This window comes from Ursus americanus, chromosome 14 (genome assembly GCF_024610735.1).
Source record: "Ursus americanus isolate L20-20 chromosome 14, mUrsAme1.1.p, whole genome shotgun sequence".
Classification (NCBI taxonomy): Eukaryota; Metazoa; Chordata; class Mammalia; order Carnivora; family Ursidae; genus Ursus; species Ursus americanus.
This window is the reverse complement of record NC_142140.1, coordinates 56,698,371-56,711,300: the sequence shown is the minus strand read 5'-3', so window position 1 is coordinate 56,711,300 and position 12,930 is coordinate 56,698,371. Positions and strand designations below refer to the sequence as shown.

Genomic DNA, 12,930 nt, shown 5'->3' with positions numbered 1-12,930 from the left:
GATGCCGTTTACCTTCCCCTACTTCCCTCCTCACTCCTCCGCCGTTGCTGGTCATTAATGCGTTAATTCCTTCATTTACTCTGCGGGGCCCTGGTCAGCTGTGGCTAGTCCGCGGACCAGCGCGCCGGGAGGGCGTCCTGGGAGTTTCCTAGTGGTCCACAGACTGGACAAAAGCCGAGGTGACCTGAGTATGGCACGGTCTGGTGGTGGCAGCCGCACCACTGACCTAGAGGTCCCGCTCTCTCGCTCTCAGCACCAGCAGACACCATGTGGATCCAGGTTCGCACCATGGACGGGAAGGTGGCCCACACCGTGGACTCACTGTCCAGGCTGACCAAGGTGGAGGAGCTGAGAAGGAAGATCCAGGAGCTGTTCCACGTGGAGCCGGGTCTGCAGAGGCTTTTCTACAGGGGCAAGCAGGTAAACGCGCCCTGCCGGCTGCCGCCCGCCCAGCACCTTTGTTCTTGCCTGGTCCAGGCGTCGTACATATACTCTCCCCGCCCCTCGTCCGGTCCCGCTTCACGTCTCCACAGAAACCTCAAATGCCTGAGCCAGGAACAAAGACTCCACTTGCAGATCGACATACGGGGCAGGAAGCTGGCACTCCAGTCTGTAGCATTTGGGCTTTTAAGTCTGCCTCCCCTGTTTTTTGAAGCTCCCCTCAATATAATTTCTAGAAAAGGAAGTTGGAGGTAGCCAATGGAGGACGGATGAATTTCAAGGAAGAGCCTAGAATGCTTCCTCAGATAGGACAGAAGGGACCAGATTTCTCTTTGAAACACACACTGATGGCCCACAGCCTGGACCTCTTTTGAGTTTGACCCCACAGGATCTGTTTTCGAGAAATTTGGATCAGCTTGTTCCGAGGCCGGAGATGGCGCTTGCTGGTCAGGAATTTCCGCCACCCTGGGCCTGCTCCGTGGAGTGAGCAAGAGCTCGTGCTTTCCTCGGGGTCTGCGGGCCCCGCTTTTCTGTGTCCTTTCTTCTCGCTCTCTCCCTGGCCCCTGGTAGCGTTTAAAATGGCCACCCCTTGCTTTCTCAGCTGCCCACATTTGGGACGCTTTCTCCAGGGGCAGTGGGGGGTTTCCGTTTTTGTCGGTGTGTCTTTGTGGGGGGGACGGCGCATCCTACTGTGAGTGGGATTTCCCCGGGTAAGATAAGATGGTATGACACAAAGCGTCAGTCCTGTCTGCCGGGGCCATCGTGGAGTGGGGTGTACGGTAGGGACAGCGGCAGGGACAGCGGCGGCGTAGGGACTGTGTCCTGGATTAAAAGTCTTCAGTTGGGCTGCGCGTGCTTGACTTTGTTGTTGTTGCATTTTGAACTGGGTACTGCCGCCATCTGGTGTCTCCATTGAGAAATAAACACTCTGCAACCGGCCAGGAGTTTTGGGGGCTGGGAGGATCCAGTGTGCTTAACTTGAAATGAGACCTGCTGATTAATTTCTTGGGCTCTTGGTGCCCTGGGAGACCTTCGCCTCCTTCCCGGGAGAGAGACGACGACTTGAATGTCTTTAGAATCTGAGTGAACCCGCCCTGCCCGGGGAGGGGAGCCGGGCGGGCGGACTCGTTCGGCTGCGTGTTGAGCAGACAGGGCTTGTGAGTAAGCTCTGCCGAGGTGCTCTGTCCCGCCGCCTCCAACGGCTCATTTTTTGTGGCATCCAGACTGACTTCGATTAGCCACTCAATCTCTTTGTTCAGCTGAAGGACCTTTCACAGAGTTTCTGAAAACCTTCCGCGTGTGCCTGCTAGGCAGTTCACGGCGTGATTCAGAGGTGGGACGGCTCGCGTCCTCTCAAGTGGGAGTATCTGTGAGCGCCTGCCACGTGCTAGGCACTGTTGTTAATGTTTCCAACCAGCAGAGAAGTTGCAAGAGCCACGAACCCCTAAGCATCTACCCCTAGATTTTGCCCCCGACATTCGGCCATGTTCCAGTTAGCACATCTTTCTCGGTCCTGCCTGTCCATCAACCTGTTGTGGGTTTTGGAGTGCGTTTCAAAGTAAGTTGCAGACACAGGTTCACGCCAGCCCTAAGCACTTCGTTAACTGTCATTAACTAGAGTCCAGGACAGGTTTGTGGGTCTTGTTTATTCAGGTAACACACGTATGTAGCGAGATACGCACACGTAAGGCGGGCCATTTGGAGTCTGCACAAATGTCTACACCCCTGTAACCAAATCCCCATCTCCCTTCATTCATAACACGAGATCTGACCCATACAAAAGCCCTTACGACTCCTGTGGAAGTTATAAAGCCTGATGATACCAGGAACACCTGTGGGCGGGAGACGCGAAGGGTGTACCTTTAATTGGCGGGATGTCCGCGATGAGAGACGGAGCTCTTGACGCTGCCTGCTCACGACACGGCTTTCACACTTAGCACAGGCTTCCTGCTTCCCCTGTGACCTCCGTGACTGTCGCCCGATCCCCCGCCTGGCGCTCCTTCCCCACTCGGCAGCTTTGTGAGGGAATGTGCAGTCGTCTCTGTCTTCCGGCCCAGGAAGCCAGGCCTAGAGCGTGATGCAACTTCCCCCGGGGATGCCGGCGAGGCCCCAGCCTGGCCTGGCTGCCGGGAGGTGGGACAGGCCCGGAGGTGGGACCGTGAGGGTGGGGGGGACAGGCTGGGGGGGTGGATGGGACACGGACAGGCAGGGCATACGGCAGCACCTCACAGTGAGCCAGGGAGTCGGGTCTGCCAATAGAGCAGACTAACAGCAATAGAAAGCAGCAGAAAGCAGCGTAGTTTCCAGTGGGGGCAAGAGGGCTGTTTTTACAGAATGTTCTAGAAGTCTTCGCAATCCTTTCCTTTTTTTTCCTTTTAAAGAAACATGTCGTGAGCAGTTCAAGATCTGCAGTGAGGTTGATTGAGACGATAAAGCAGAACATAGTTGAGTCTTTCTTCAGGATATGGGAGGTTTCGTGGCCGGCTTGTTTGGGCTGAATAGGTTGGCGGTTATGTCGCTTGATTGGCGGAAATGCAAGAGGCCGAATGGGGGCAGGGACCCGGGCGGCAGGCCCAGCCTGGGCAAGGGCGAGAGGCATCTGGCGCCTTTTTCTTGGCTGCCCATAAAAATAACAATAGCTGTCATTTGTGGGGACTCCAGCACGCTCAGGTGCAGGGCTCTGCCCTTTACATAATCCTGCTGCGTCCCCTGCCCAGGTGGCCCCGGCCTGAGCTCGGCGCGGCTCTCCCAGTGCGGCCGGTGCGCGGCCGGGCGTGGCCCCTCGCAGTAAAGGCGCTGTGAGTCAGCGCCGGGTCTCTCCCACCTCGGCCTTGCTGATGTGGGAGGCCGGCTCATTGTCCGGAATTGCCCCCATTGAGAAGTCCTAATTTAGTAGATAATTTACGTTAGGAAAACAGCGAAATCGGCCTCAAAGGCCATATTAAGATCCGTCTGAAAGATAGGTCTGAAATGGTGCCCTGGAAACGGCCTCGCGAGGGTCACCCATGTCCTAGCACCCCACCAATTCAGATTGGCTTTTCCCGAGTGCTGTCCCTGATTTCCCAAAGGGCAGAGTGGGGCAGCAGAGCCCTGTCCTTCAGGCTGTGTGAGGGAGGGTCCCCTTCCCCTGGAAGAGCTCCCAGCTGGAGGGCATGCCCTCTAAGCCAGGCGTCAACAAACCCTTTATGTAAATATTTGTCTCCCTGGGGACTGCTCACCCCTGCCATTGGAGCATGGAAGCAGCCACAGACAGTATGCAAATGAATAGGCATGTCCCAGTACAATAAAACTTTATTTACAAAAACAGGCGCAGACTAGACCGGCAGGCTGGCTGTAGCTCGCCAGTCACACCCTATCGTTGTTCCATCCAGCGCCCTTAGTTGCTGATCCGGGTTTTACTGTTAGGAACAGCACTGCTGTGGAATGTACTAGAACAGGTCCCCTAGGGCACAGGGTGCAGAGTGTTCGATCCCAGGACTTCTTTTCCCCCTCCAAAACCAGTTGAAGACCCCAAAGAGCTTTTGTTGATGTGGAAGGGTCATGTGTGGCTTTGAGGTGCCATCCACTCTGCTCGCTCCCCGCAGCGTGGGAAGTCGTGTCCCCTCTCCCGCGTCTACGCTCCTGCTTCATGCAGTTTTCTTCTCTCCTACTTCTGTTGGGAGACTGCATGTCTGCCCGTGGGGTTGCTGCGGAGCCCGGAGGCTGAGCAGGACAGGTGAGGGCCCAGGGCTGTACCCACAGGTACAGGGGGGCAGAGCAGTTTCCTGCTTCCTCCCTCTCAGCCTCCCAGCTCAGCCCGGCAGGCCCTTGTCAATGCTCCCTTTCCTCCTCCAGCTGTAGGTCCTTATTGGTACGAGGCTCACTGTCCCTTCCACCTCACCCCGAAATGGCTGCTTAGAGCCGATCTGAGAACTACCACTTGCCAAGCCCAGGGACACGTGTTTCCTGCCCTCTTGGGCCTCTGGGCAGCACCCGGAACCCTGAAAAGTATCCCTTGAAAATGTTACGAGGGGGCAGAGAGCGGACAGAAACGGTAGGCACGGCAAGCTTTAATCCCAGTTTCCAATAGGAACCAACATGCTTAGTTGTCAAATTGTATACGTGTTTATTTTATATGGTGCCCGTGGCCGAAAATTCCAAACGTCCAGAAATGTCCAGAGAGCATACTTGGATTAAAACCGAGAGAAAGACGCTAACACTGTGGACAGTTTTGTCTTTAGACCTGCATCTGTCGTATCTGAGTTGCCAACTTCAGGTTTCATTTGAACGTCAGGACCTCTGACATGAGGTGCAGGTCACCCGTTGTGCTGTTTTTGTAGCTTTTATTAATAACATTAACCTCGGTTGGAATTTTTGGATTTTTTTTTTTTTTTAAGATTTTACTTTTAAGTAATCTCTATACCCAATGTGGGGCTCAAGCTCAATAACCCCGAGATCAAGAGTTGCATGCTTCTTCAACTGAGCCGGCCAGGTGCTCAAGAACTTTCTGATCTTGATAATGAATCTGAATGTAGAACACATTGGCGTGAGGCAGGCTGGGGCCCAGCCTCTCTCCGCCATGGTGCCCAAACATTTGTGCACAGCTTTGGGCAGGCAGGGTGAAGGGAGAGGTGCACACAGCCTCCGCCCCCCCCCCCCCCCCCCCCGTCCTACAGCCAAAGGTTGTGTAGCCTTCCTGCTGGCTGCAAGGGCCCTTCTGGAAAGTTCTAGAAATGGCCACAAGAAACAGCCAGACCAGCTTGTGACTGGGAGGCAGAGCCCTGTGCCCGCCTCCCCCAGCCTAATGCCCCCTTTCCTGCCCCGTTTGTGCCTCTGTCCGAGTTCTTGCACCGGTAGGCACGTCGGCCTCCTCCACGGAGCCTGTGCCTGAGCAAATCTGTAAGCGGACGGAGCCTGGCTTCCTGACCAGCCTGGACGTGAGGGGCCTGGTCGTGCTCCTGGTTCCAGCTCTCTCCCACTGCCTCTCTGTCGTCCAGGTGCCTTGGTATATGCTTTATTTCCCATCCCCTGATTTGTTCTTGTTTCCCTTGATGCCTGTGGGAACCGTGTCTGCTCTGCTGCCTTTCCCTGTCACGTGCAGCTGTGTGGCACTCCTTTGTGTGACGAGGCCACGGTTTTCCCTGCAGATTACGCTGCTGTGAATGCCCTGGGAGGTCACTGTGTGTCTCAGGCACACGTGTGAGGGTCTCTCTAGCTTGGAGCTTCTCCCTGGGGACGATGCTGTTCCTCTGGGGATGCTGGGCGGTGTCTGGGGACATCTGTGGCTGTCACAACGGGGGGTGCTCCTGGCGTAGAGCAGGCGGGGCTCAGGGATGCCGCTCAGCCCCCCACAGTGCCCAGGATGGCCCAATGTCAGCGGTACCGAGGGGGTGTCTGCCTCACGAGGTGCTGGACCCCAGGGTACCTGCGTCTTGTTCATCCTTTCCAAGGCCATTTGGCCCACCTTCTGCTGGTTTCCTTGCCCCACTTACACTGGGGACACTTGTGTTTCTTCATCTTTTTAAATTAACTTATTTATCGTGAGTTTATATGTTTATAAGCTTATTTATATTTATGTACTTATTTCTGAGTCTTAGGTGCTTAGGAATGTCAAGGGGAAGGTTCCTGCCTCCCACACACCCAGTCCCCCCAGCTATCGGCATCCCCACCTGAGTAGCACGTTTGTTAAGTTGGGTGAAGCCACGTTGACCCATAGCTGACATTAGGAATCGTTCCTGATGTGCCTTCTGTGGGTTTGGACAGACGTGTAGCGTGTGGACCCGCCACTGTGGCTCGGAGGAGCCTGCCGGCCCTGAACCCGAAGTCCTCAGTGCCCCACCTTGTCAGTCACGCCTCCTCCCCCAGCCCCCACTGATCCTTCTGCTGTCTCCACAGTTTTGCCTTTTCCAGAATGTCACAGAGCTGGCATCACACGGTATGCACCTTTTTTGGACTCCCTTTTTTTCAAAGAACAATAGCTTCATTGAGCTGGAGTTCACATACCATACGATGCCCCCACTTCAAGTGTGTAATTTGATGTTTTCAGTGTCTTCACGGTCGTGCAACCATCGCCGTAGGCGACGCTACGACATTTTCTTCACCTCCATCCTCTTTAGTATCCTTCTCAGCCTGACAGCCAGTCACCCGCTTTGTCCGTGGATGAGCCAGTTCTGGACGTGTCTCACACGTGGACTCACACGCCGTGGGGCCTTTTGTGTCTGGTTCCCTCCCTGAGTGTCGTGCGCTCAGGGTCCGTCTCCCCGGGTCAGCGTGTGTGGGCGCCTTGCTCCTGTCCGTGGCCGAGGGACGTTCCCATGCATGGGGGACACGTCGTGTGTGTGTGTGTCCCCCCGGTTGGTGGACGCTGGGTTTCTACCCTTAGGCTGCTGTGAATCCTGGTGCTGGGAACGTGTGTGTGCAGGTTGACTTGTTTCTTTCTATCTGTGTCCCCGCTACGCGTTGTCGCAGCTGTCCTGTGTTGGCCCAGTGTGTGGGGGAGCTGGCATTCAGTCTCGCCCACCTCAGCCTCCCTGAGGTTCATGGGCAGGGCTGGGCACATCGGACGCCCCCCTCCCCCCCACGCTGGGCGAACCCGTGGAGCGGGCCCTGGAAGCTCCGTGGCTGTAGGCAAGTGTCGATGTGTTCAGCTGCCTTTTTCGGGGGGCGGGGGGCGATCATTCCTCAGATCCTCAGGTCTGTGCTGAATAAAGCCTAGCAGCCACTGCAGTGACCAGCTTTGGATCCTGGGGCTCACCTGCCCTGTGATCCCAGGGGCTTCTCGCGTATGGATGGCAGCCAGGCCCTCACACCGGTAAACACTGCTGAACTGGGTAGTTCTGCTGTCAGGGGACACTACGCACTGTCTGAGGGCATCTCTGGTCGTCTCGACCGGGAGTGCTCCTGGCATCGAGTGAGTGGGGTCAGGGATGTTGCTCCCCCGTAGTGCCTAGGACGGCCCCCCGGAGAACAGCCTGGCCCCGTATGTCCACAGCACTGAGGGCAGAGACCTGCCTTGGGGACGTGGGGAGAGAACAAGACGCACTTTTGAGGGTCCTTGTTGGGTGCTGGCAGAGTTCTAGTTTCTAATAAAAGATAGTTTCTAATAAAAGATAACTCCTTGGGCTTTCGTGCCACCGGGATGTGGTGCAGATGACGAAACGCTGCACACCCTTGCCGCGCCACGGCCGGGGCGGCAGATGAGAACTGTGCCGGCTCACAGGCTCCCGTCAGTGACTCGTGTGGGTGAAATTCGGAGAAGGGAGTTCGCAGAGGGGCCCCGCTAGAGCCGTCGTGGAAACTGGCCATTGTTGGGTGTGTGTTTCGTTTGGTTCGTAGCGGACAGGGTCTCCCCACTCGGCACCGTGAACATCAGGGCTGGATCATTCCCTGATGTGGGGGTGTCCTGGGCACCGTGGGAGGCCAAGCAGCATCCCTGGCCCACCCCAGTTGTGACAACCAAAATGACCCCAGGTGTTGTCAAGTGTCCCCTGGGGGGAGGATCACCCAGGGTGAGACCCCCTGGGTCAGGGGATTCCGCTGACTCCCTTCCCCCGCAGGAGTCTGCATCTGGAACCGTCTGACCCGCTGAGGTGCTGAGGTGCTGCACATATTGAAATACACACACTGCGGGGGGGGGGCGTGACTCTCCCATGTTGGGGTCACTCTGGTTTCCTCCGTCTGACCCCTTGGGGATTTATTCTGGCGTCTGGTGTGAGCAGGGACTGGACTTAATTTTTTCCCCCTAAATAATTAATGCAGAGGGTCTCTGCCTTGACGCTGCAGACGTTTGGACCGGATCACCCAGTGTTCCCAGGAGGGCAGGCCTGCCCTCAGTTTGGCACCGGTGATAAGGCAGTGTATTGTTATTGTGATAAGTGACAAAGGCCGAATATTAAGAAACGCTCCCCTGACATGTGATGGGTGTACCCAGCACGGCTGGTTATGCTGGGTGCTCCCAGAACATTCTCCGTATGACACAGGGAATCCTCATTCGAGAGGCTCTGAGGATCCTGAAGGAAGGGGGTGACGATGTGTACCCCCTGGCAGCAGACAGGTTTTATTGTCCTGTGCTCTGATCTAGATCCTGCCCCCCACCCCCCCGAGGGCAGATTTGATACTTTGCTCGTGGCATATTCCCGCTGCCTGGCACCCAGAAGACAAGCGCTAAACGTCTGGCGGGCCGGTGACCTTGTCTTGGCGTCTCTGCAGATGGAGGACGGCCATACTCTCTTTGACTATGATGTTCGCCTGAACGACACCATCCAGCTCCTGGTCCGCCAGAGCCTGGTGCTCCCCACCAGCAGCGTCAAGGAGAGGGACTCGGAGCTGTCGGACACGGACTCGGGCTGCTGCCTGGGCCAGAGTGAGTCTGACAAGTCCTCGAACAGTGGCGAGGCGGCCTCGGAGGCAGACGGGAAGGCGGGCTTAGCGGACGAAGACACGTGGGACGAGACGGAGCTGGGTCTGTACAAGGTGAGTCTCTCGCAGAAGGTTTGGGGTTGGGCGTGCTCCCCACGTGGCTGCTCCCTTCACCCCCAGGGCCCTGGGTAGCATGCCCCGTGCCCCTCCATCGTCGCTAGCTTTCCAGTCGGCCAACTACAGGGTCAGGCCAGCTGCCCTCGCTCCCTTGGCTGCCCCCTGCCCCCCCAGTCCTGCTATAAAAATGGCCGGTGGGTGGGCTCGCGAGGCTTCCCTGTGGAAAGAGAGTAGCCCAGCATCCGTTTGTCATCCTTGACGGCAAGTGTCGTGTCTGGGTTTTGCAGGGGTCTCTCTGCCCTTCCCAGTGGAAGGAGAATCGGAGATTCACCAGGCCCCGATGTCAGCGGTGCCGTAGCTAAGAAATCCTCTTACAGTCCTTCGGGTTCGCTTCCTGATCCTGACGCATCCAGCATCCGAGAACCCAAGCAGCCTCTGGGCCGTGTGGCTGGTGGGACGCGCCTTCTCTGGCTGGGATGAGAGTGGTTTCTTGTTCCCGGCAGGCCAACGAGTATGTCGATGCTCGGGACACGAACATGGGAGCGTGGTTCGAGGCCCAGGTCGTCAGGGTGACGAGGAAGGCCCCGTCTCAGGACGAGCCCTGCAGCTCCACCTCCAGTTCGACGCTGGAAGAAGACGTCATTTATCACGTGAAATATGACGAGTGAGTGTCACTGCGGTTGGGTGGGCCAGGGTGTTGGCTCTGCGTCCCTGGGACCTCGAGTTTAGCACAGCCTTGGGGATGATGGTCAGCATTCGGGGTCACTACCAAACCACCTGGGAGGCACCTCCCAGAGCGCTGACGTCAGGGGGACCCACAGCTAGGCTAACCCCCTCCCTGGGTCATCTAGTTGGAAATGTACCCCCCCCCCCAGACAATTTCCTGTCGTCTTCAGCTCACGTGAAGCCTCTCTAGAGTCTGTCCCTTACTGGGATACACAAGTCCTTAGCGCTTACCGTGTGCTAGGCATGGGGGATCCTTGTCTGTGCGCGTAGGGCGGGTCTCGGACGGGCTCGAGTGGCCATCACAGGAGACTACAGGCTGGGCGGCTGGCCCTCAGGGTCCTAGAGGCTGGAAATCCCAGATCACGGTGCTGGCGGGTGGGTTCCTGGTGAGGGCCCTCTTCCTGGCTTGCAGACTGGCTGCCTTCTCGCTGTCCTCACATGGTCTTTCCTTTGTGGGGCCGAGAGAGAGCACCCTGGTGTCTCTTCCTCTTCTTGGAAGGACTCCAGTCCCATTGGATTAGAGCACCACCTCTGTGACCTCATTCAACCCTGTTGTTTACCTCACTAAAGGCCCCATGTCCATTTGTAGTCACATTAGGGGTTCGGGCTTTACCATGGGGATTTTGGGGGATACAACTCAGTCCGTAACAGAGCGCAAGCAGGCCTCCCCACAGAGAGCTCACGTTCGGGAGGGTGTGGGGGCTGCTTCTCTGCCAGTTTAGCTCTGCAGAAATGACTGGAGTAGTTGAATGAATGAGTCAGTCAGCGCAGGACTCCCAGCCTCCTGGTTGGGGTTGCAAACTACGGCCTTGGGGCCAAATCCCGCTGCCTGGATTTGTAAAGAGAGCTTTATCAAAGCACATCAACGCCCATTAGCCCATTCGATTCTTTTCCGCCTGTGGCTGTTTTTGTGGTGATAGAGTTGAGTATTTAGGGACCTTCCAGCTCACAAGGAGTCTGACCCTTTACAGGAAAAGTTCAGCAACCCTTGTTCTTGGTGATTTACTGGGGAAAAGGGAGTGCTTCGCCCTGTGGGGAGTTGTCATAGCTTTAGGGATTCCCCCTCAGCGGGGATTTAACTTTGTTGTTGATAGAATGTTTCTTTCAGTCCAAGTATTTTATGCCTTTTTCGAGGCTGCTAGAATATTCCTACACATCTGGAATAGTGAATTCCTATTGTATTCTAATACCCAGTTGCTTGTATTTATGCAAGCTGAATGAAGTGGTAAGCTCCTCTCCAAAAGCCCCTTCCGGATGTCCCCTGTACTTGTCCCCCAGCGCTGCAAAAACAAAGGACCTCAGACCAAGTGGCCTTATAATGACAAGTTTATTCTCTCGCTGTTCTGGAGGCCAGAGGTCCAAAATCAAAGTCAAGGTGCCGGCAGGGCGCCACTCCCCCTGGAGGCTCTCAGGAAGGATCCCTCTTTGCCTCTTAGAGCTTCTGGTGGTGGCCGGCAGTCCTAAGCTTGTGGCCGTGTCCCTCCGTTCTTTGGCTCTGTGTTGCTCTCCCATTGTCTCATTCCCTCTTCTAAGGACACCAGTCACTGGATTTAGCCCCCCCCCCCCCAGTGTGACCTCATCTGAACTTGATGACCTTTGCAGAGACCCTGTTTCCACGTGAGGTCCCATTCCCAGGTACCAGGGATTAGGACTCCCAACGTGTCTTTTCAGGGGACGCTGTTCAACCCACAACACCTTCTGTAATTCAAAAGCGTCTTCTAGGCCTGGGTATTTGCTGTACTGGGAGATGAGCTCATCGGGGAGGGGACTTGACGTGCCACTGTGGCCAAAGTCAACCGAACCCGTGTTGGCGCAGCCTTTTCTGCCTCAGCTTCCATCTCCCGTCAAGGGAATGAAGTTGGGTGTTACCCGGGACCTGATGTGGATGGGGTTTTCCTCCCAGCTACCCGGAGAATGGGGTGGTCCAGATGAACTCCCGTGACGTCCGGGCTCGTGCCCGGAACATTCTGAAGTGGCACGAGCTAGAGGTGGGCCAGGAGGTTATGCTCAACTATAACCCCGACAATCCCAAGGAGCGTGGCTTCTGGTACGATGCAGAGATCCTGCGGAAGCGTGAGACCCGGACGGCGCGGGAGCTGTATGCCAACGTCCGGCTCGGGTGAGTGACGCGGTGGCCCTGAGGCTGTCCAGCCGGGGCTCCGGAGGTGAGGCCCTCCGTCGCTCACATCCCTCCGTCTTGGAGGACTGTCTCCAAACCCCAGGCCCCGACAGTGGGGATTTAAAGGTGCCTTTTTCTCTTTTTTTTTTTGTGTTGTTTTGAATTTGGTGAATAAGTTATCTCAAATGTGTCAAAATCCAGAAAGTACTGAAGGAATAGTCTCCCTTCTTCTCTAACCCTTGGTCACCCAGTTCCCTTTCTGGAGACCTCTCTCTCCTTGTCACCTTCTGGGGATATTCTGTGCGTAAGCAAGCGTGAACATGCACAGAAGCAAAGCACATGTGGGGTGTACGCTCATCAGGGACCAGCAGACTGCAGTCTACGGGCCAGATCCGGCCCTTGCCACGTTTTGGCAAATAAAGTTTTATTGGCACACAGCTGTGCCCATCTCTTTACTGATTATGTGGCTGCTTTGGTGTTACAAGGGCAGAGTTGATTGGCTTAGAGGCTGTGTGGCCCACAAAGCCAAAAATATTGTCTCTTTGTAGTAGGTATTTGCCAAGCCCTATTCTACCCTGGCTCTGTGTGTGTGTGTGTGTGTGTGTGTGTGTGTGTGTGTAGATATACATAACAGAAAACTTACCAGCTTAACCGTCTCTAAGCGCACAGCTCCGTGGCATGAAGCGCACTCACGCTGTCGTGCAGCCACCCCCACCCTCCGTCTCCAGAACGTTCCATCTCCCCACACGGAGACTCTGTCCCAGGAAGCACAGACTCCCCACCCCCTGCTCCAGCCCTGGCTCCCACCATCTCCTCTCTGTCTGTGTGGACGGGACTCCTCTGGGGACCTCCTGGGAGTGGGGTCCTGCGGGATGTGTCCTTCTGGGTCTGGCTCCTCTCGCTTGAGCCCAGTGTCAGGATCCCTCCACGTCGTGGCAGGTGTCAGGATGTCCTTTTTTTGTGGTCAGATAGTATTCCATCGTGTGTATCACGTATATACACACACATATTTGGGCAACAGTGTCTTGAGCACAGGCGCAGCAAGTGCAGAGGTCCTGGGGCAGGGCCATACCTGGTGCATTTCTAGCAAGGCAGCTAGTGGGGTGCAGCAGAGGGAGAGAAGGTGGGAGGAATCAAGACCGTGGAAGCCTCCAAGCGGCATGGTCCAGAGAGGTTCGGAACCGATGTTC

General features: G+C 56.1%; 1 protein-coding gene across 4 annotated transcripts in view; it reads left to right on the top strand.

Annotated features, from left to right (window-relative positions):
- UHRF1 (ubiquitin like with PHD and ring finger domains 1) overlaps positions 1 to 12,930 on the top strand; it is a 35,897-nt gene that overhangs the window by 6,696 nt on the left and 16,271 nt on the right. For 3 of the 4 annotated variants that reach the window (XM_045804316.2, XM_045804314.2, XM_045804315.2), the window contains exons 2-5: positions 254 to 420; positions 8,629 to 8,892; positions 9,399 to 9,559; positions 11,525 to 11,740. In XM_045804316.2, coding sequence (XP_045660272.1) covers positions 268 to 420; positions 8,629 to 8,892; positions 9,399 to 9,559; positions 11,525 to 11,740 — 794 coding nt within the window. In that variant the 5' untranslated portion in view covers positions 254 to 267. Of the gene's footprint in view, positions 1 to 253; positions 421 to 2,388; positions 2,575 to 8,628; positions 8,893 to 9,398; positions 9,560 to 11,524; positions 11,741 to 12,930 lie in introns of those variants that run through there. The other variant, XM_087867375.1, reaches the window with a different exon arrangement.